The sequence below is a fragment of the Rhododendron vialii genome, chromosome 11a, assembly GCF_030253575.1.
Source record: "Rhododendron vialii isolate Sample 1 chromosome 11a, ASM3025357v1".
NCBI classification, from domain to species: Eukaryota; Viridiplantae; Streptophyta; class Magnoliopsida; order Ericales; family Ericaceae; genus Rhododendron; species Rhododendron vialii.
This window is the reverse complement of record NC_080567.1, coordinates 18,112,434-18,133,815: the sequence shown is the minus strand read 5'-3', so window position 1 is coordinate 18,133,815 and position 21,382 is coordinate 18,112,434. Positions and strand designations below refer to the sequence as shown.

The following is a 21,382-nucleotide window of genomic DNA, read 5'->3' as shown; positions in this document are numbered from 1 at the left end:
TGTCTCAATGCCTTACCCAAAAGTTTCCAGGTTCAAGATAAATTTCAAGGTCACAAAAAATTTTCAGGTCCTAACAAACCTACCTACGTTAGAACTGTGAAAAGCACTCCAATTTGTGCTGTGAACGCTCTAGACTAGGTGACGTGAAGCAATTAGAATTTTTCAATCCAAGCATAGTTCGATATATACCATGGAATGTACATCTAATATGCCAGCACGGATAATATACATTCGATATGCGTAATGCACATAAAATGTGCGTTTTGAACTATTTTTAAAAATAATTTGAAAAAACGTATATTTTGGCAAATAATTATTTGTAAACGAATAAATCGATAAATCTCTCCTCACTCTCGTCAACAAGCTTTTTCCACTTTCGCGCAAAAAATTGCAAGAACACCAGATTGCAGTTGATGTAAGCTACGTTCGCGGTGACGGAATTACCTTACAGTTGTCGAATCGCCATAATATATACTGGGAAACATCAAATCACAATCCTTCGTGACAAACAACTCTCCTTAGCGATTGAATCCGCCATTGGCCTCAATTCTCAAGTCGCCACCGCTCGTGCGGTCGTCGTCTCGTTTATAGGTGTAGCTCCGTCGAGTGGAAGCCGTCGCCGGTACTAGCCGTGGCCACCATCGTTGACGATTCTCAAGTCGCCGCCGCTCGTGCAGTCACTGGTGTCGTCCTCGGTGAAGGGGAGGAGCTGGCGCTGCTTGATGTAGTGGGCCTCGGCGTCGGTAAGTCTTCCATTTTTTATCTTTGACAAAGAATTTTTTTTTCAATGACGGTCGTTTTGGCATATTCTAAGAAATCTGTAGGGTTACAAAATTAGGGCTTTGGTGTTTACCCTTTAATAACCCCTGTTATGGTGTTTTTCATTTGGCTTTCATATACCTGTTTTCTGCTGCTGCTGGTGCATGCCTGGCATGCTGGTTCTTGTTTTGTAGGATATTGCAGAGGCCAAGGACCAGACCACGTGAAGGCTGAAGCAAATTAATGCCAGCAAAATGTAGGTGGTGGATTTTCTTTCACTTATTTTTGTATCCATGGCCTTTTTATGATTCCCTCAATTAAAGTAAATTTCATGGATAAGCCATTTGCCAAATTGTATAGATTGGGTCACTTGGTTTCTCTATATTTGAATGATCCTGTTAGCTTCCCTCCTAATGGATTTTTCTTCTCGACATGTGTACTGCTTATGAAGGTTCCTAAAAAACACCTAAAAGTATAACCTATGAAACTGCATTTTGTTCAGGAAACAAAGTTACATTCCTTGCAAGTGAAATTTATAGTTCATCAAGAAATGAAATTTATATAACCTAAGGTAGTCATATTGTCACTCCACATTGGACTTGCTAGTTTTTAAAATTCTATGCACTCAAATTGCACAATGCATGAACACAAACTGTAGTGGCATTAGTGTGTTCTTTTTTCTATCGGAATACTGAAAATTAAGTATTTTATCTATCAGAATTCTGAAAATTAAGTATTTTATCTATCAGTTACTGTAAGTATTCCAGTCTTCATGAACAAACTTCCTTTAAATTTGTCTTGAGTCGGTTGTGTGAAGTGCAAGAAGTTTAATCAAATGTCTTTCTTATTAATCCTATTTCTTCCTATACTTCGCTGAATTTGAGAGAGGACTTTGGCGATAGAACAGATACATGATAAGATAGGAAACTTTGTTGTTTTAAAGCTTGATGAAATTTGGAGTACACCCGCAAGAGTCCAGTCAGCAAAATCTAATGAACTATTAAAAGGTCACAACCAGTTAGAACTTGCTGTTCAACTGAAAAAGAAATTGGAATAACTGCTTCTGGAGAAGAAATTGAATCAGGAGAGGATGTTGAATCTACCATTCTAGTCGAGCAATTCCAAAATTACCCCTAAATGGAGTACCAAAGGCTCTGCCCTTTAAAAATGCAGGTAAAGTAAGATGGCGGCAATGTATTTTGTTGACGTTTATTTCTGGCTATGAACAGGCATATTTGGCATATGGAGTCCCAAGAAGTGAATTGAAGCTCTTTTCTTTGATGCAAAAGGTTTGATTTCTACTGCTCCTATTATAAAATGCAGTTATTTACAGTTTGTAAAATACTAACCAATCAGGTTCTTTGTAGCTTGGCACTCTTTTTATGAAAGAAGATTTGTTGAATTGCCATTGGGCATTGGACCTTTCTTCTTTTAAAACCATGAAGATGCTATGCTTACTCTTTGTGCTTATATCTTGAGCAAAAGAACTTGGGCTTTTTCCTTTGTTCCTTTTGTCTGAATTTCGTTAATAGCAACTGAGAGCCTTTAAGAATCTTAACGCTAAGTGCACCTTTTGCACTTTAATCCGCTGTTTAACAAACAGAAAATTGACGAAACATTGATACAAGCAAGGTTGAGTTTTTGTTTGATTTCTTTTTTCTTCTTGAGCAGGAAGGTTCAAGTACTGATATTAACTTATGTTTGTCTTACAGGCAGCATACACCATTGGGGGGCATTCTCTTAGTGCGGCTGCAATCGAGTATGTGATATTATTTTCCTTAGCTAGTATCTTTTTTTAGTCTGGTTCTACTTTGGCAAAGCTTGGTCTAACTGCCTTGCTTGGCTTTCTGCCTCTTGTATTGATGAGCTAGTTTAACACTGCTCATCTACACAGCACAGTACGATTTAAAAAGGCACGGCACGACATGACACGACACAAAAGGCACGGCACGACTTGTCACGATTAATTAATCGGGCACGGCACAACACGACACGATTTTAAAAAGGCACGGCCCAACACGGTACGATAAAGTAAAATGGCACACCACGGCACGGCACGCCATGGCACGATGAAGTAAACGGGCACGGTACGAAGCACGGTTGGCATAGAAGTTGAATGACACGGCACGGCACGGCATGACAGGCACGTTTGACACCCCTAGTGGCTCATGGTCAATATGTCTTCAACCGTTTCAAAAGTAAGGGGTAATTAAGTACTTTTGTAATTCTAGGGCTTCACACATTTATAAGCCTTCTTCCTTCTTTCTATTGCTGCTGCCCCCGAACCAGTTCCAGACTTCCAGTGCTGCATTCACCTCTCTCTCACTCTCACAGCCATGGCAAATAGGTAGGGCTCTCTCTCTTGTCCTCTCCCTCCCTCTCACAGTCATGGCAAAGGTAGGGCTCTCTCTCTCGTCCTCTCCCTCCCTCTCTCGTCCTTTCCCTCTCTCCTCCCTCCCCCCCCCCCCTCTCTCTCATTGCGATCTGATTTTCTTACTGAGATGCACTGCTAAAACCTACTGGTTGTCGTCTAAACTAGTTTAGCAAAATACCGGACGAAATTTCCTGTACCACCATCTTGCCCGGTATTGTCCGGAATCGCCGGTACCGACCGGTAAGCAGGGGCGGAGGCACACTGAGTCAAGGGGAGGCAGCTGACCCCACTGCCTCCCAAATTTTCTTATGGATATGTATAAATTTGACCCCATTTTTACTTATTTGACCCCACTTTAAAATTCATTTTTGCCCCAACCAATACATAAGGGTTTTGTACTTAGAAAAAAAAAAGGAGTCAAAATAGAATTTTCACCCACAAAATCCCCAAAACGTGAACAACATTTCATTCGCTCTTGCTAAAAAAACCTAGGTTTCTTGGAGAGATCTGTTCTTTATTTCCAAACAGGTACTTCTCTAAGTCTTCTTCATCTCTTTCTCATCCCAAATCAATCTCTAATTTTGCCCGGGTTTCGTTCGTTTTTGGGATCAGTGCTCTGTCTTTTGTTATTTCAAAACATTAGTGATTAAAATAGTTTCATCCATCATTTCCGAAATATGAAAAGTCGTCGAGGTCAATTGTGAATCGAAGCTACATTGTTATTAATGGATATCTACTTTTCGATTAACTTGTTAATCTAATTGTTCCTTTCAATTAGCAACTAGAAAAAGTGAATCATATATAGTTCAAATTTTCAACCCCACTTATCCAAAATTCTGGCTCCGCCCCTGCTGGTAAGGGCCGGTATTGAGGCCGGGACGGTATTATAGGGTTGAAGTACCATTTTCTCTCCAAACCAGTACGTATTGGCCGGTATGAAACGGTATTCATAACCTTGGTTTTGTCATTTATGCCTAGCTTTTCCTATCTTTTTTTAGACAAATATTATACTAGTATGGTAAAAATTGTATTTTGGGTCTGTTTGGGTGCCTTATTACTTTTACATTTTACAGTTTGGATCGTGAGTTATTTATTTTGGATTGTGTCCAATATAAATTATGAATCTAGTAAAGTATTTTATTTTTGATCGGTAATCTAGTAAAGTATTTGGGAGATGTGTGAAGAACAGATTTTGTAATAGTGTAGTATTTGGGAGGATAATGCTCAAAATAAATTATGAATGAGTATTTTGATGATAATGCCATAATAGATTATGAATTTGCGAAGATAATCTCAAAAGGAGAATGAAAAAGCACCTCCAGGGTTGATTCTCAAAATTGTGCCTCTTAACTCTAAAGTGTAGTTTTCAAAATGTATTATGAGAGAATTCATTCTCACAATTGAATCCCAAAAAGCTGTTCTAGAGCTGATTTTCAAATTGTGCCTCTAAAACACAGTTTTGAGAATGCATTAGCAGAATTCGACTCGTAAACATGGAAAATCGCAAAATGCAGAATGAGAAGACACAATCTGGCTCCCAAACATCCTTGCAGGCGGCTTAACAAAATGGGTTTTTGCTACTCTAGTTAGCAATGTAGACAGGGATGGCATAACCTTAGAAACAAACACCACAGTAGGAGAGGATTGTAGGTGCCGCGAAGGGAACATCTCTCTCTTTTGTTTTAGCTTTGTCTGTTTCCCTCGCTCTGTACTCATTCGCCACCGCTACCCCTTAACACTTTGATGTACGCCTCTCTCTCATGTTGCAGGAGTATATTGATCCTTTTTGTTTGTCTGCGAGTTTGTTATTACGGTTGCCATAATAATTTCGAGCTCTGGTTTTCTGGTAAATATTTAATAGCTTAGGGTTTTGGCTATGCGAATTGCTTTTTTTTTTTTTTTTGCTTGTCAAATACACTGTATTGAGTATAATGTGTTCTGCACGAGTTTGATTAGAGAAACGATGTATGTATCAGTATCAAGCCGATTACATGATATGCTCTTACTTGTTATAATAGTTAATAGGGAATTGATTTTGGCACTCTAGTTTTAGCTACTGGCACTCCACTTTGTGTCTTAATTATGTGAGGAAACAAAACTAAAAGTGGAGTGCCATTGGCTATGAAGCACCGACACCTTTAAGAGGTCAAAGTATCGTAGTGTCGGGACACGGAGACACAGCGGGGACACGAATCCCATAATTTAATTTAAATTTTTTACGGGGAGAAGGTTGGGGACACGGGAGGGACACTGATGGGGACACTGCAGGGGCTTAATTGTAATGTTCTAAAATTTTGGGGGCCAAATTGTAATTTTTTTAAAATGTCTGGGTGTCAAACTAAAATTATTTATATATTTATATAAATAAATAAATTTTCACGTGGCGTGTCCCTCGCCGTGTCCGTGTCCCCTTTTTTTAGAATTTCCGTGTCCCCCGTGTCGGTATCCGTGTCCGTGTATCATAGGCCATTGGTTAAAAGTGGAGTGCCAAAATCACATCCCTAGTTAATATTGTGGTCTAGGGTTTCGATTGTGACTGCAGTTGGAAGGGATATTTACCAACCTTCCGGTCAGTTGCTTTCTGTCCATATAATGCATATATTATACCTTTTTCCCTAGGTTTTTCTTCTTTCTTTCTTTTTAAACGGTATAGAGGGCTAGTTTGTGGGTGGGGGGTTGTATGTTGATGAATCATGGCATTGAGTAAGAAGTGCTAAGTGAATGATGGGTTTGTGCTGCTTAAACAAATTTTAGTAATGTAATATGATATAGGAATGTACTGTGATACCTTCTTTTTGTTGTGATGGAAATACAACTACTGTTGTGTTCTTGTACCTCTCTTGTCAGTGCTTATGGCTTTCTCTGGTGTACTGAGTTTTTTGTTCGTGGCTGGTATTTGGTGTGCTGTGTATGCTTTTGTTGCAGTTCTTGAGGTTATTAAGATATTCAACCAAGGCCTAAATGGGTTACGCACAGCTAGTTATTGGCCCTGCAGGCAGTGGCAAGGTGATTTCTTGGATTTTACATCTCTTGATTGTTTTATCCGCTTGACTTTTGATTTATTTCTTTGCTATAAGATATTCAGCTTTATTAGACTTGTTTGTCTGGGTTTGCAGATGGCCATTTAACTAGAACGTCCTTTTATCAGTTGTTTCACATGTTATTTCTGCAATTTACTGTACTGACTATCTACATAATTATTGCTTCTCCAGTCTACATACTGCTCTAGTTTGTTTCAACACTGTGAAACGATGAGGCGAACAATCCATATCGTGAACTTAGATCCTGCTGCCGAAAATTTTAATTATCCCGTAGCCATGGGTAAAGAGAGTTCACTCTTTTATCCCCTTATATGATTCCATTGAAAGTTTGATTGTTTCAGCTCCTCCTTTGGTTTTAGACCAATCAAGTGTTGTTTAATTGCAGATATCAGGGAACTCATTTCTTTGGATGATGTTATGGAAGAGCTTGGATTGGGTCCAAACGGTGGCCTTATGTATTGCATGGAGTATCCTTTGTGTTTTGGTTTCCAAATCATTTACCTTTCTCATCTTTCTTTGTGTTGTCTATTGGGAGAGGCATAACTTGTTAGCATACTTTGTAAAATAACTTTTTTCTTGTCCATTCAATAGTGGGAATCCAAGTTGACCTTAAATCTCGACATTAGGCACCTTGAAGAAAATCTGGATGATTGGCTTACAGAGGAATTGGATAACTACTTGGATGATGATTACTTGGTTTTTGACTGCCCAGGTATTTTACCTCTGCTATGTTATTCCTTTTCTATGTCAATGAAATTGGCGATAGTGAGAAGGGAAATTAGTGTCAGTAGTTGTCCATTACAACATGGAAGGCCCTAATTTAGACTCATTTACTGGTTGAGTTACGCTAGTAGGTGAGAGCAAAACAGTTGAAAGCCCATTCAAGGACTTCTACATGTGGACATGAACATGATGGGTTCTGATGCTTTTGTCCTTTTAGTTAATTACTAATGTACAATGAAAGTAATCCCTCTCTCTATGTTGTGGCTAGTTTCTACTGATGACAAAATTAGTTATGTAAGTTTGTGTTGTTTTATTTAGAGTTAACCAGATCATTTCCATCTTCAACCCTATATGTGAAACACTAAGAACATATGTATGCAACATTATTTAAGTTTTAGTGGGTAAGCGGTACTGTGACCATACTGTAAGGATTTGGAAGATACTGTATTTGTTTCTACATTTTGGTGGAGGTTTTTTAATCTTTAGAACATCAATTACTTTGTAGGCCAGATAGAGCTTTTTTCGCATGTTCCCGTACTTAAAAACTTCGTGGAGCATTTGAAGCGTAAGAACTTCAATGTTTGTGTTGTTTACTTGCTTGATTCACAGGTTTGTTTGAATTTTTTTTTTCTCTTCCCTAATTTCTTGTAATTTCAGTTCTAAAATTTGGCCCCTGGCTCTGCGGTCTTTTTACCGAGGCTTAATAATTGTTGTTTCTCTCTTTACGCTAGTTCATGACTCTGACGTCACCAAGTTTATAAGTGGTTGCATGGCTTCACTTTCTGCAATGGTTCAACTTGAACTACCCCATGTTAACATTCTCTCCAAAGTGGATCTTGTGACGAACAAAAGAGAAATTGAAGAGTAGGTCCTTCCACATTTTGCTATCGGCTTCTACTTATTTATCTTCTTTATTTCACCTTTAACCCTTTTGTATGGTTATCTTTTCTAGTTACTTGAATCCAGAACCTCGTGTTTTGCTCTCAGAGTTGAATCAACGCATGGCTCCTCAATTTGGAAAGCTTAACAAAGCTTTGATTGAATTAGTAAGTATTATTCCAAGTCAATTCCTCATGGATTCTTCTAAGGACCTCCCCACTTCATGTTGACTGATGTTGCATCCCACATTGAAGTTGCTTTAAAAGGCTCTTTTGCGGAAAATAGCAGTTTCAAATTCTATTGCTGGAAATAGCCTTGCTGCAATTTCTAGGTCATTGTATATGAACTTGATAACAAGTTGCATGATATGAGTCCCTTTTGACTGTATGGCCGGTTCTGTGTGTTTTCCACCCAAATGTCTTCCAAGAGACCACGTGTATGGAAGGTCGGTGATTCCATGATACAAGGAGACAAGGTTTATCCTTGGATTAGGAGGGGGATATGTATCCCATGGGAACATGGAAGAAGGAAGATAACGGAGGATAATGTGTCCTTTCCCAATCTGTATTTGGTGTGAACTGGAGTGGAGTGACGTTAATTACTCCCTCTGTCCCCTCGTTTCTTCTCTTGCAGCCATACTTGCACACACAGCATAATGATAACACACTTGTGAAGTACGGGGTTTATTTTTGCAGATTCTCCTTTTCAGTGAGGGGTCTATTATGGGTTATATAATATAGGCATGGCTGGCCGCTAGTTCTCATTGTTCTCCTCATCGTAGTTTTTAGCCTTTGTTATAGTTGGGGAGGATAATTTGTGATTGCTTATTAGTGTCATATTTTTTTGTAACAGGTGGATCAGTATAGCATGGTAAGCTTCGTGCCCTTGGACTTAAGGAAAGAGAGCAGGTACTCTATGTGTCTCTTTTCGGCCTTTTGTATTGTTTTTACTTGGGTGGGCGGTGTGGGGGCTGTACTCAAGCAAATGTGCATGCTTTTGCACGCATACATACAAATACACCACTGCATATTTCCCCTTTTTCATGAATCTGAGTTTATGGTCACATGCTTTGCAAATTTTGTAGAAACCTGCCAATTTTTCTAGTGTTTATGATACCTTAACCCTAAACGTTCATGTTTTAGCTTTTAATTTCTGGTTTTTGAGAGTCCTCGTTTATGGCAAATATCAAGTTGAATAGATTGATCAAGTGCCTGTCTTCTTGCGATTAGTCAGATGAGTCAGATCGTGCTCTGTTTGGTGCTTGGATTTATTAGCACAAATAAAAGGAAAGGGAAAATGGATTATAGAAGTTACATTCTTTATTCCTGTTTCGGTTCGGTTGAGATTGATAATAACATTAATGGGTGTCTTTTAAAGATGAATTCAATCTCAGCTCAGTAGTTGGAGCCAGTGAAGAAATTCTATGTTCTCTTTATGTACTCCCCAGAAAAGCCCTCCCTATTGCTCTGTGGGTTCTAGTTTGTCGGAGTTGCAAAAGATGAATGCACAAGTATTATTAGAGTTTCTCTTGTGCTTTTGGTTTTTGACTGTGCCCTTTTCTCTTTGTTTCTCTCTATACAGTGTACGATACGTCTTATCTCAAATTGATAATTGCATTCAGTACGGAGAAGATGCAGATGTCAAGGTTAAGGATTTTGGTCCAGAGGATGATTAGCAGGCTCAAACCCGCGTTTGAGGCCATCTCATGAGGTTATGATGTAAGGGCGTGGAACATGTGTGGATCTTCTGGCAAAATGGCTTAGACCTGATGTAAACTAATTCGGAAGAATCCATTTTGGACATTTAGAGGGTTGTTTCTTTATTGTAAACATGAATCGCAAGACTTAAGTTGTATTTGCCCCTTCACATTCCCCTCGTTTTGCACTAGAGCATGTGAATACGCTTATACGTTCTGCGATCCAGTTTTAGTTACATCTTAGTGTCCATAATAGTAATAGTAGGTGGTTAAGAAAGCACCTTTGGGTTTGTATTTCTCGACACACCATAATAATATGAATTCAAATTGATTTCACCAGCTCAACTTCCCTAATCATCTTTTAAGTAAGGGTTGGTGCTCAAGACCATGACCATTTCTACGTTGTTTGGATGACGCTTTTTTTTTTTTTGCAAAGTTGTCCGATGTTAAAATCGTATTGTTTTTTGTAAATTTTATCTCAAAATTTCAATGTTCTTTTTTGGGACTGCGTGTCATTTCAAATTACTTATATTTTTCAATTTATACAGTTTTACTCCGTACGTGATTTTGAAAATTGTTTAATAAAATTAATTAAAACTTATCAAACAAGATTCATATTTTTCAACATCGACATTGAAAGATATAAGAAATTGAAAATGACACGCTATCCAAAAAAAATTAACATTTTGGAATGGAGGGAGCAATTGAACTCTAACAAAGTTGATTGCACAGGGATATTTCAAGCCAGCTTGCTCCTGTTCGAATGACTTGCATTAACAATATAAATATAAGAAAAAACGATTATTTAAATAAAACAGTAGCATACAGATAAAAATGACACCCAAGTGTGTTCTCAAACACAAACACAGGTCAGACTATTGTTGGGGGCACACCTGAGAGAATAACCAAGGGCAATTACAACTTGGAAAACTTGGAAAAGAGCCAACCACAAGGACGATGCAAACGCTGAAGTTCTGCCAAAACCCAAATTCCTGTTCCTTTAACTCATGCGATAATGCACATATTACCAAGCGATTGGAACAAAACAGCAGACTGGACTTGAGTCATAACAAATAGATTATGAAATCTAATACAGCGAATTTGTAATGTCAAAACATAAAACCAACTACTCCATTTATTTTGTTCTGAAACTGCAGACAAAACAAGCAAAACTGCGATTCTTTAAGTAAAAAGCCGACAAATTGAGAAACACCAAGTGACAGTGCACAAGAAGCACTCAAATTTCTACTGTTGCATTCACTCGTCGTCATCGTCCTCATCATCATCATCATCACCACCACCAGCGGCAGAGTTGAGAGCATTTAACCTCTCTATCAACCTGGCCTTCCTTTCCTCGTAAGTTAGCTTCTTCAGGTTATGCCTGATGCACAAACCAACATAAAAACATACATAAGAAGATAATCATGACAGCCAAATGTGATTCTCCTTGATAAAATCCTTAGATAAATAAGACGCATTAGCACAGGCTTGTAAGAAAATATCCTTAAATAAATTAGACGCATTAGCACAGGCTTGTAAGAAAATATATACATGAATGTCACAGTACCTCTTGTGTTCCTTTGGTGGCTCCTTCTGGGATTTCTTTGGGGTGGGGTCAGCACGTAATGCTGCATGGACTTTGTTGTACATCTCCTCAATTCCATCTGACTCAACACCTTTTTTGATGAACCTGATAAAGTGAGTATGGTACTTCTCTGGCTCATCTTCCACACATATGATTGCGCATACTGCACATATATCTGAAGCATTGTATTGTTTTCCAAAACTCACCTTAGTCAACCAGAAGTATAAGAAGTAGCACTAAGTCATAACCATTCATATACTCTCTTGCTACTCTATATTGCGTCGAACACCACCACACTAACTTTATGATTTGCCAACAGCGCAGCAAAAACATAATCTGTTCATTCCAGCTGCAGAGCTCGAATAAATTGAAGGAACATGGGATAGTTGGGAGACAGGTCGCTAGAAAGAATGGCCCAATTTCGATTGCCCATTTCAATTGAAATCTCATCAAATGTTTAAATGATCAAGAACTGGACACAGTCTGGTCAGAAATTCCTACACAATAAGAAATTGTAGTTTAAATTTATAACCAAAAACGTTGATTAGAAATAAACCAAGGAATATTTATCAATGTCTAATACCTAAGTAAAAAAAAATGAACCAAGGAATTTTAGTAACTAGAGTCATACCTTGGCATTAAAAATTTCCGTTCGACACATGTACACAAATTTGGTCCGAGCAAGTTGATGGTCAAATGTAGAAGGCAAACATGACGTCTGCACACCATAAAATCAATTTGTAACCATTTCCAAGCTGGTGCTCTGCACAGAATTTGCTCCAACCCCACCCCCATTATATTATCGACAACACAAACTGGCCATGATCTTGAGCCAAGCCTTAATACAATCCAAACAGTCAGGTTACAACTCTCGAGAAACCACCTACACCTCGTGGCAAAAGCTATCAAATACATATGGATTGATCTACTGAAAGCAACAATAACCAAACTGAACCTTAAAAATAAGGGGGGAAATAAACCATTAAACCAGTTAAGGTCCAGTTCTGTAACAACTACTAAGTACCAGCAACAACCAACACCTATAAGTGGAAATTTAAGCCAATAACCACTCATACAACTCTATAAGGGTACAATAAAATTCAATTTGTCAAATGAATAAAAGAGTAAAGCAACAAAGTTAAGACTTAAGATATATAAACATTAATATACGCAGATACTAAGCAAATACCTGGAGTGCTGTGCAAATACCCACCAATCCTAACCGCTCACCATAATCATGAATGAATTTGTAATCTGGTTTGTAAACGGTGGTATCATCTTCTTCTCAGTGCGATACAGCAACAACCACTTTTTCAGCCGTAGCAATAAGAGCATAAAAAAAGCCACCCATTCCTTTTCCAGCAGTTGGATGCCTTTCAAAAGTGCAGAAAACAAACGGATTCTCAATAACCATAGTGCTGCAGCAAAGAGCGAGAAATAGGAATCAAAAAAACAAAGCTCCAACTATCATTATTCTAATAAATCAGCTTCGAAAAATACAATTATATCAATTGCAAAACCAACAACGAAAACACAAGTAAAGTCCCCCATGAACTTGCAAATTAAACCACAACCTATTTCTCTGTGCTCCATACTATGCTTGGTTATTGGAATTTCTTAAATGCACACTATAAATTTCTATTAACCGAGTTTAATATAGAAATTTATTTTAAAAAACAATTTATTTCAATATTTGAAGTAATCGATAGCTATATAAATACACAACCAAAACATCCAGCAAACAGAACCAAATAAAGCAAAAATTCCTTCCACGAGAAACTCCGGACACACAGAAACACCCATCTTCTAATGAACGAAATGAACAAACGTACAAACCATTCACACCCAGAACTCATGCAAAAGCAAGATCGATTCAACCCAATGATAGCAAGACTCCATTGAAGACCCAAACTGAACACATTGTACATCAAAACATCCAACTCACTTTAAACATGCAAAGAATTTCTCAGAACCAAAATCCTTTAGCCGAAATTGTACTCATAGGACAACTCAAACAGGCACGACCCACATGCAAACAAGCAAAATATAGCAGCAATTGCATCGCGAATAGTACTCACCGTGAATCGCAGTAGTAACCGCAGCAACACTTGGAGGCAACACCAAACCCTAAACGCTACTCCTATTCGCATAAGCCTTTGGTTCTGTCTGGCCTGAAGTAATTTATGCTGACTTCTCACATTTCTGAAATTTGAGGTGGTACTGTGCTAGTCTCGATTATTATGGATTGCGTTCTTGTGTTTATTTTCTATTCAACTTGTCTGACCAAGGTTTTGTAGAGCTAAAAATTGATTGCTTTGTGTACTCCTTAAAACGTTTAATACCCCAATTTCTGGTAGATATCTGCTCAAATAAGTAGAAAAACAAATAATCTGTGTATATAATAGTAACAGGTTCTAAAGTACTACGATTTTGCCGTACATAGAAATCAAGCACTTTTAGACCTATTCATTAGAGGGAGCGTTCTTCAAATATTGATTTGAACCCCAAAAAATTGATCATCACGGCTATTTTCAACAACAATATATATGTGCAAAATCAATACCCTAAACTATCGACAGAGGGCGAGAGAGCGTCCAACCACTGGAAAAAAAAAAAACCCACCCCAATCACAACGCATTCCACCGAAAATCAAGGAGAACGAAGCACAAAAAACTTCGCCCAGGGAGCCTAAATGCTCGCTCTCCATCACCCAAACTACAATAGAGCTATTGAGAAAGACACAGCGGGAGAGAGAGAGAAGGCAATTCCTAATATGTATTTCCCAGACAAAAATCTATTGCGAGATCGAATTCATCAAGAAGAATGAGAGACAGAAAGAAAGAGGTAGAGCAAAATATGTCTCGCTCCCTACAAGGCCTCATCTGTTCAACGGGATATACGGCTCAGATGAGAACAACATTCATCCATAGCCTTTGACATTAATACCCCTGAAGGCAAAGCTAGAACCCCTCCAACCCAGCGGCTCAATTGGAAAATTTGAACCAAAAATCCCCACCCATCCAATGTTCTTTTATTATAAGGTGAGATATAAGAGCATCTCCAGCCTTGACCCATTTTAAGACTCAAATTTAAAAATGGGACAAAAACCACAAAAATTTCTCTCCAATCTTTGACCCAAACCCTTCCCCATTTTGGGTTTTACCCATTTTTTTGCCCAAATCTGAAACAACTTTTGCCTTGACCCATTTCTCCAACGGCTAGTTAGAGAGAGAAAGAGGGAGATGTGTAAAATTTGGGTTTGATGGTTGGAGATGTGTCTACCCAAAATTTGACTCATATTTGAGAAAAAATATGGGTAAAGGCTGGAGATGCTCTAAGTCCACCGAATAAAAGGAGCATCAATTACCATATTGTCAGACTATAAGATATAAGATAAAATTAAACACAGTTCTAAAAATCCAAAGCTATACAAAGCCATGACTTTGGAAGTTATCAAGGACCCAACAATCTTATACAAAAGAGATATCACAAACTATAAACTTGTGTTCTAGAACTCAGAGACCATACAAAGCCCTGACTTTTGAACTTACGAAACTTATCAATTTGAGGTAAACAAAACTACGAATTAAGAAATAGAATTTCTCTTCAACGGCCCAACAACAATCTCACACAAAAGAAAAGTTATGAATTTTTATGTAAACAAAAAAAATATAACACAACAGCCGTTTAAGAACCAGACCCAATTACAAAATACACAATCCAATCACACAGAAATCTAATCGCAAAGCAAAATCAACCAAACGCAACAACAGTAGAAGAAATAAATTCAACAAAACATCAATGAAAACACCAAAAGCACCAAAGAACATGCAAAGGATCTCCCAAAGGCAGAATCATTCATAAGAAAACAGTACCCTAAACTCATCGAGCAACTCAACAAACTCGAGCTGCACAGAAAAGAAGCAAAATACAGCAGGAAATTGCATCGCGAATAGCAATTAACGGGAAAAATCGATAAAGCATACACATACCAAACCCCAAGCGCACACCGTGAATCGTAGGAATTGCTTCACAAATAGCACTCACCGGGAATCGCGGTCACAGGCACAGGAACGATTTGAGGCAATCCAAACCCTAAGCGTTGTCAACCAAGCGATGGAGTATGCAAACACTCGCACGGCATCAGAAGCATGGCTGAGAGGCCTGGGTTCACAGGCGTAGCGGCGTCCATAGAGCATGTACACCAATGAAAATGTAAAAATGCTGATCAACTAGTGCATTTTTTTTATTTTATCTACTCACATTTCTCTCAACACTACACCAATATTATTTATTTTACCTAACTCTAATTAAAAAATATATTTTTCACTCATTTTTTTATTATCTTTATTATTTAAAGAGAGGAGAAAGAGGGAGGAAAGAGAGAAAAAAATAATAAAGAAAGAAATGAATATGAATAGTGCATAGGTAAAAATAGATAACAACTATTCAAATGTATTTTAACTCTTCTTTTTCGCTCATTTGATGTAGATTATTTTTTATATTTCTCTTAAGTAAAATAGCAAAAAATATATTTTTGCCCGTTTAGTGTACTTGCTTAGAATCCAGATGAATAGCGACGAAGAGGGAGGAAGAGAGAGGGAGAGGAAAAAAACTGGATCGTTCCGATGTTGAAGATGTGAGGCACGTGGCTCCATCTGGTAAAACAGCATTCATTCGTGCCCTTTGACATAAATACCCCCGAGCACAAACCTACAACCTGTCCACTCCGTGGGCCTAATTGGAAAAATCGAACCAAAAATTCCCAAACCATTTAGCTCTCTTTTATTAATAGGGGATATATATATATATATATATATATATATATATATATAATTTTTCGATCGAATTTCGATAATCCGAGCCACTCAAAGTGATCAGAACGTGATTTTAAGGGTACCCGCGAGAAATTAGCAAAAAAATGAACGGGAAGGACTTGATCCGAACAGTTTTTTATTGAACGGTTCAATAAAAAATTGCTCGGATCAAGCCATTTCCGATCATTTTTTTTGCTGATTTCTCGCGTGATCCGGACTATAAGAAAATCCAGACGAGTGGACCTGAAAATTAGTGTGTGTGTGTGTGTGTGTGTGTGTGTATATATATATATATATAGAGAGAGAGAGAGAGAGAGAGAGAGAGAGAGGGGTTCTGGTGAGAGATCCCTCATTTTATTAAAATGCGGAACTCCCCTTCCCGATTGAATTTCGATGATCCGAACCGCTCAAAGTGATCAGAACGTGATTTTAAGAGTCTCCGTGAGAAATCAGCAAAAAAAATGACCGGGAAGAGCTTCATCCGAGCAGTTTTCATTGAACGGTTCAAAAAAAACTGCTCGGATGACGCCCTTCCCGGTCATTTTTTTTGCTGATTTCTCGCGAGGACCCTTAAAATTACGTTCTACACACATTGAACGGTTCGGATTTTCAAAATTTGATCGGAAAATGAAAGTCCCTCATTTTAACAAAATGAGGGATCCCTCACTTGAAAATTCCTCTATATATATATATATATATATATATATATATATATATCTATATAGTCTCCTTCTCCTAAGGACCACCTTAACTTAATAAAATAAGGACCTCAATTTTCCGATAGAATTTCGATGATTCAAGCCGCTCAATGTGTTCAGAACGTTATTTTAAGGGTACTCGTGAGAAATCAGCCAAAAAAATGACCGGAAAGGCTTCATCCGAGCAGTTTTTGTTTGTTTTTTATCGAACGGTTCAAATAAAAACTGCTCGGATGAAGCCCTTCCCGGTCATTTTTTTGCTGATTCCTCGAGGGTACTCTTAAAATCACGTTCTAAACACATTGAGCGGTTCGGATCATCAAAATTCAAACAGGAAATTAGAGAAATGGAGAAGTCCTTATTTTAATTAAAATAAGAACATCCTCATTTGAAAATAATTGTGTATATATATATATATGTGTGTGTGTGTTTGAATTCAAAAGACAACCAACGCTCAGATTTATCCCCTCTATAAATCTAGACCGTTTGTTGTTCAAGGGTTATCATCATCCCATTTTGGTAATCGGCTAATAAAAAAAAAAAGAATCCCTGAGATTGATTCCTACAATTCAAGGATTTAATTTTTTACCATGTTTACCAAATATTGACATTTAAACTTCTATTGATTATCACATTAATTGGGAAATATATAGCAAGTATGTTTGAAAAGAATGAACCCCCAATCACGTAATGAATTGCAAAGAGGAAAAAAATCACGGTTGTTAAGCGGCAATCACAATCACAATCACGGCTGCCAATTACTAAAATTTTTTAATTTCCTTTTTAGTTTAGGTATCACAATCACAACTGTGATTTCGTGGGGTTTATTATAAAATTTTACAATCGCAATTACAGCTGTGGATTTCCCCCCTCTCTCTCTCTATCTCTTTCATACACAGAGACACACATAGATATCTACACCATTTTCCACCGTTGTTAAGCGGTAAGCAAAAAAAGTTACCGTATAGGTAAAGGAAAGACGATATAATGTGTTCTTTTTTAATCGGCACGATACAATGTGTTAATATTAGTTTTTAATTCCAACTTGTAATTTAATGATGATTTTTTATTTCAACTTTTGATGCTGAACCATAAGGACCATTACAGACATCACCAAGACACCAATAGTGAGGTAATCTTTTGTTCTTCTGCTTCAACAGTTTTTCCAGCTCTAATGCACGGAGCTAAATCCCCTTCTCTATAGTTTAAAAAAACAAAGACGTTATGAGAACGGAATTATAGCCCTTCGCTATTATATGAAGATTAAGGCTCTGTACGTGAACGGAATACCATTCTTGATATTTTGATGCCATATATGCTTGAGTTTGCGTCAAACGTATTGAAAAAAGAGGGAAAGTGATGAGTGGTCCTATTAATATTTTTGTGGTTTGGAGTTTTGTTGGTGATTATTATAGATTTTCATGTTTAATCAAATTTTTTAACAATACGTTTGCTAACAATACAGATTTTTTTTATGTTCATAGATATAGATTGATACGGATTTTTTTATATTCATAAATATAGAACGACTTAAGAATTGGTAGACTGTGCTTCTCATTTTGCTAACACCACAGCGTTTTTTAATGTTTATAGACATAGATGCAAAAATAAAGATTTAACATATCCATTCCTTATTTTCAGAATCCTAAATTCTTAAGATTTGTATTACTGTACAAGAGAACAAGAAGATCGGCCATATTTACACCCTAAAATTAAGGAGATAGGAATGGTTTTGAATCCGGCTCTAAATGTCTAGAAAGTCTAAAATCAAAATGACAGAGAAGAGAACGATGAGAGACATGTTTACTAAAAATTGTAAGCAATTGGGGTGTTTACTTGAGGCTGGGGGCATTTTTTTTTAATATCTTTTAATATCTACCGACATAGGAAAAGAAAGAGTGCAAAACTAATTAACGCCTTATTCTTTTTTTCCTTGATAGTTGTCAAAACAACATTTTTTTGCACGATTAATACATAGAGTAATTGTAAACCCATTTTTATAAACTTTGTTTCATTAGAACATGTGTTGTTATTGACACTCTTTTAAACGTTGCCATATATACATCGATGAAAATATTATGATGTTAACCAAACACACCGCAAACTGGAGTTTTGTGTTCTTTTTTTTTTTTTTTTTGTCACTCATTTAATATTATGGAAGTCTATATATATCTTTAAAATGTTTTCTATTGTTATTCCCATGATAACTTTTGACTATCGCTCTCTTTCAAATTTCAGATAACTTTTTGGGATTTTAATTAATCATGGACAATTTAAGCGTCTATGGCCATGTGAGTTGAACCGTTTCATTTTATACCTTGGTCGTAATAATCAAATTAATTGTTTTCTATGCATTCGGTAAATTCTTCATTTTCTTATGCAGCTCGACGGTAACTTGCAGAAAATGTAAGAACTATTTACTCAATTGTATTGCTTAATCTGACTTTATATATTTGATTTATATTTACTTTGTTTTATTTTTTCAGTACAAAGGTTACGTGTCTTCGAGATGTTTTGCAACAACAAAAATATACCATATTTTACTTTTTTCCTATCTATTTTTTTCAACATGCTCTCTTTGCTCATTGCTTGACCCGTAGCTTTAGTTGTCTTCAAAATATGTTATGCCGTGCCTTCAATCACGGGCATTCGCTAGTGTATATATATATATATATATATATATATAGTTCTTTTCAGGTCCGAACGCCTTACGGTCCGGATCGTCCGGATCTCGCATTTCTCGATCGAATTTCGATGATCCGAGCCGCTCAAAGTGATCAGAACGTGATTTTAAGGGTACCCGCGAGAAATCAGCAAAAAAAATGATCAGGAAGGGCTTGATCCAAGCAGTTTTTTACTGAACGGTTCAGTAAAAAACTGCTCGAATCAAGCCCTTTTCGATCATTTTTTTTTGCTGATTTCTCGCGGGTACCCTTAAAATCACGTTCTGAACACATTGAGCGGCTCGAATCATCGCAAATTGATCGAGAAAGGGAAAATCCGGACCATAAGAAAATCCTGGCGAGTGGACCTGAAAATTAGCGTGTGTATATATATATATATATATATATATATATATATACCGGGGCGGTTCTGAGAACACTTAAAAAAACCCTCCAAATCTTAATCTCATAGTTTCCGATCAAATTTTGATAATCCGAGCCGCTCAATGTGTTCAGAACATGATTTTAAGAGTGCCCGCTAGAAACTGGCAAAAAAACTAACCGGGAAGGGCTTGATTTGAGCAGTTTTTTATTGAACCAATCAATAAAGTTCAATAAAAAAATTGTTCAGATGAAGACCTTCCCAGTCATTTTTTTTGCTGATTTCTCGCGGGCACCCTTAAAATTACGTTCTGATTACATTGAGCGGCTCGGATCATCAAAATTCGATTAGGAACTTGGGGTGATTTTTTTAAGTGCCCTCGGAACCGTCCCGTATATATATATTGGGGCAATTCTACAAACAACCAATTAAACACCTAAAAAAATATCCCAAATCTCAATCTCATAGTTTTCGATCAAATTTTTATGATCTGAACCGTTCAATATGTGCAGAATGCGATTTTAAGGGTGCCCGCAAGAAAATAGCAAAAAATATGACTGAAAAGTGCTTGTTTTGAGCAGTTTTTAATTGAACCGTTTATAAATCTAAGCTAAAAATTGCTCAAATTAAGCCCTTCCCGGTCTTTTTATTTTTATTTTTATTTTTTGCGAGTATCCTTAAAATCACATTCTAATCATATTGAGTGACTTGAATCATTAAAATTTGATCGAAAACTATGAGGTGTTTTTTAGGTGTCTATATATATATATATATATATATATATATATATATATATATACACTCAGGTTCATATAAGGGATCCCTTAAATTAGGTTTCGTGCGGGACTTTCATCTCAGCCGTTGGATCTAATCCAACGGCTGGCGTTTTAAAGAAGGGATTCGCGGGTAATAGCCGGGCGGGTCACGGGTAAAGTTAACACGCGGGTCATTCCGCCACTGCATCAGATCCTTCTTTCCCCTTTTTTCATTTTGATACGCAGAAGAGAGAGAGAGAAGCGAGACAGGCGATTTGAAACCAGACGACGACCAGACGATTTCAAAGCCAGACGACGACGAAGAAGAAGAACACCACGCAAGGTCTCTCTCGATCTCTCATTCTCTCTCCCTCTGTCTCTCTCTCGTTCCGTACAGAACCGTAAACCCTAACCCCTTGTGTTCGAACACAGGAGAACGAAGAACGATTTTGATCCAACGACGAAGTCAGACGACGACGAAGAAGAAGAACACCTCAAGGTCTCTCTCTCTCTCTCTCTCTCTCTCTCTCTCTGCTCTAGATTTATGGCTTTTAGGGCTTTGCTTGATTTGAAGGGTTAGGGTTGTTGCTCCAAAAATTGTGCTTTATTTTTAAGCTGGTTTAGTGTTGAATTTTTGTTTTGCTTGATTTGAGTCTTGAATAAATCTTGAGTATGCTGAAAATTTCGTGGGTTATGGTAATCTGTCTTTTGGGAGCCCTTCTGCTAGGAATCAATTTTTGATGTATTCATAAACGTTAAAGTACGTTTCAATACGAAGATTTTGGTACCAAGATCATGAAAAACCGATAATCACACAATTAGTTATGAATTTTTGTATACCGGCTGTTTCCTGAATGTGCGAATCTGTGCGTGGTTGTCTTCTTTTACCTTTCTGGGCATGATGAACATTATGGGTGGCTTTGGGTATGCTGAAAATTTCGTGGGTTATGGTAATCTGTCTTTTGGGAGCCCTTCTGCTAGGAATCAATTTTTGATGTATTCATAAACGT

At 37.3% G+C, this 21,382-nt stretch overlaps 3 protein-coding genes and 2 long non-coding RNA genes across 5 annotated transcripts; 2 read left to right on the top strand and 3 right to left on the bottom strand.

The window, feature by feature from the left end:
- The first annotated feature begins 357 nt into the window (after window positions 1–357).
- Window positions 358–2,685, top strand: LOC131308347 (uncharacterized). The gene is made up of 3 exons (XR_009194407.1): window positions 358–1,022; window positions 1,933–2,048; window positions 2,472–2,685. It is a non-coding gene; the product is annotated as an uncharacterized LOC131308347 (long non-coding RNA).
- A 2,050-nt stretch (window positions 2,686–4,735) lies between these two features.
- On the top strand, window positions 4,736–9,824 carry LOC131308346 (GPN-loop GTPase 3-like). The gene is made up of 10 exons (XM_058335263.1): window positions 4,736–4,878; window positions 6,059–6,139; window positions 6,346–6,454; window positions 6,560–6,641; window positions 6,801–6,886; window positions 7,403–7,510; window positions 7,629–7,761; window positions 7,850–7,943; window positions 8,629–8,684; window positions 9,358–9,824. Exons 2-10 carry the CDS (start codon window positions 6,095–6,097, stop codon window positions 9,449–9,451), a joined length of 807 nt encoding a protein of 268 aa, XP_058191246.1. The 5' UTR covers window positions 4,736–4,878; window positions 6,059–6,094; the 3' UTR covers window positions 9,452–9,824.
- Window positions 9,825–10,423: 599 nt separating this feature from the next.
- LOC131306950 (large ribosomal subunit protein uL18-like) lies at window positions 10,424–11,401 on the bottom strand. The gene is made up of 3 exons (XM_058333381.1): window positions 11,375–11,401; window positions 11,040–11,263; window positions 10,424–10,853 (listed from the first exon to the last, which is right to left on the bottom strand). Exons 1-3 carry the CDS (start codon window positions 11,399–11,401, stop codon window positions 10,730–10,732), a joined length of 375 nt encoding a protein of 124 aa, XP_058189364.1. The 3' UTR covers window positions 10,424–10,729.
- On the bottom strand, window positions 11,131–15,256 carry LOC131306949 (uncharacterized). Its single transcript, XM_058333380.1, has 3 exons — window positions 15,105–15,256; window positions 11,689–11,895; window positions 11,131–11,554 (listed from the first exon to the last, which is right to left on the bottom strand). The coding sequence occupies exons 1-3, from the start codon at window positions 15,254–15,256 to the stop codon at window positions 11,545–11,547; spliced, it is 369 nt and encodes a 122-aa protein (XP_058189363.1). The 3' UTR covers window positions 11,131–11,544.
- LOC131308464 (uncharacterized) lies at window positions 12,215–13,754 on the bottom strand. Its single transcript, XR_009194440.1, has 2 exons — window positions 13,136–13,754; window positions 12,215–12,475 (listed from the first exon to the last, which is right to left on the bottom strand). It is a non-coding gene; the product is annotated as an uncharacterized LOC131308464 (long non-coding RNA).
- Window positions 15,257–21,382: the final 6,126 nt, after the last annotated feature.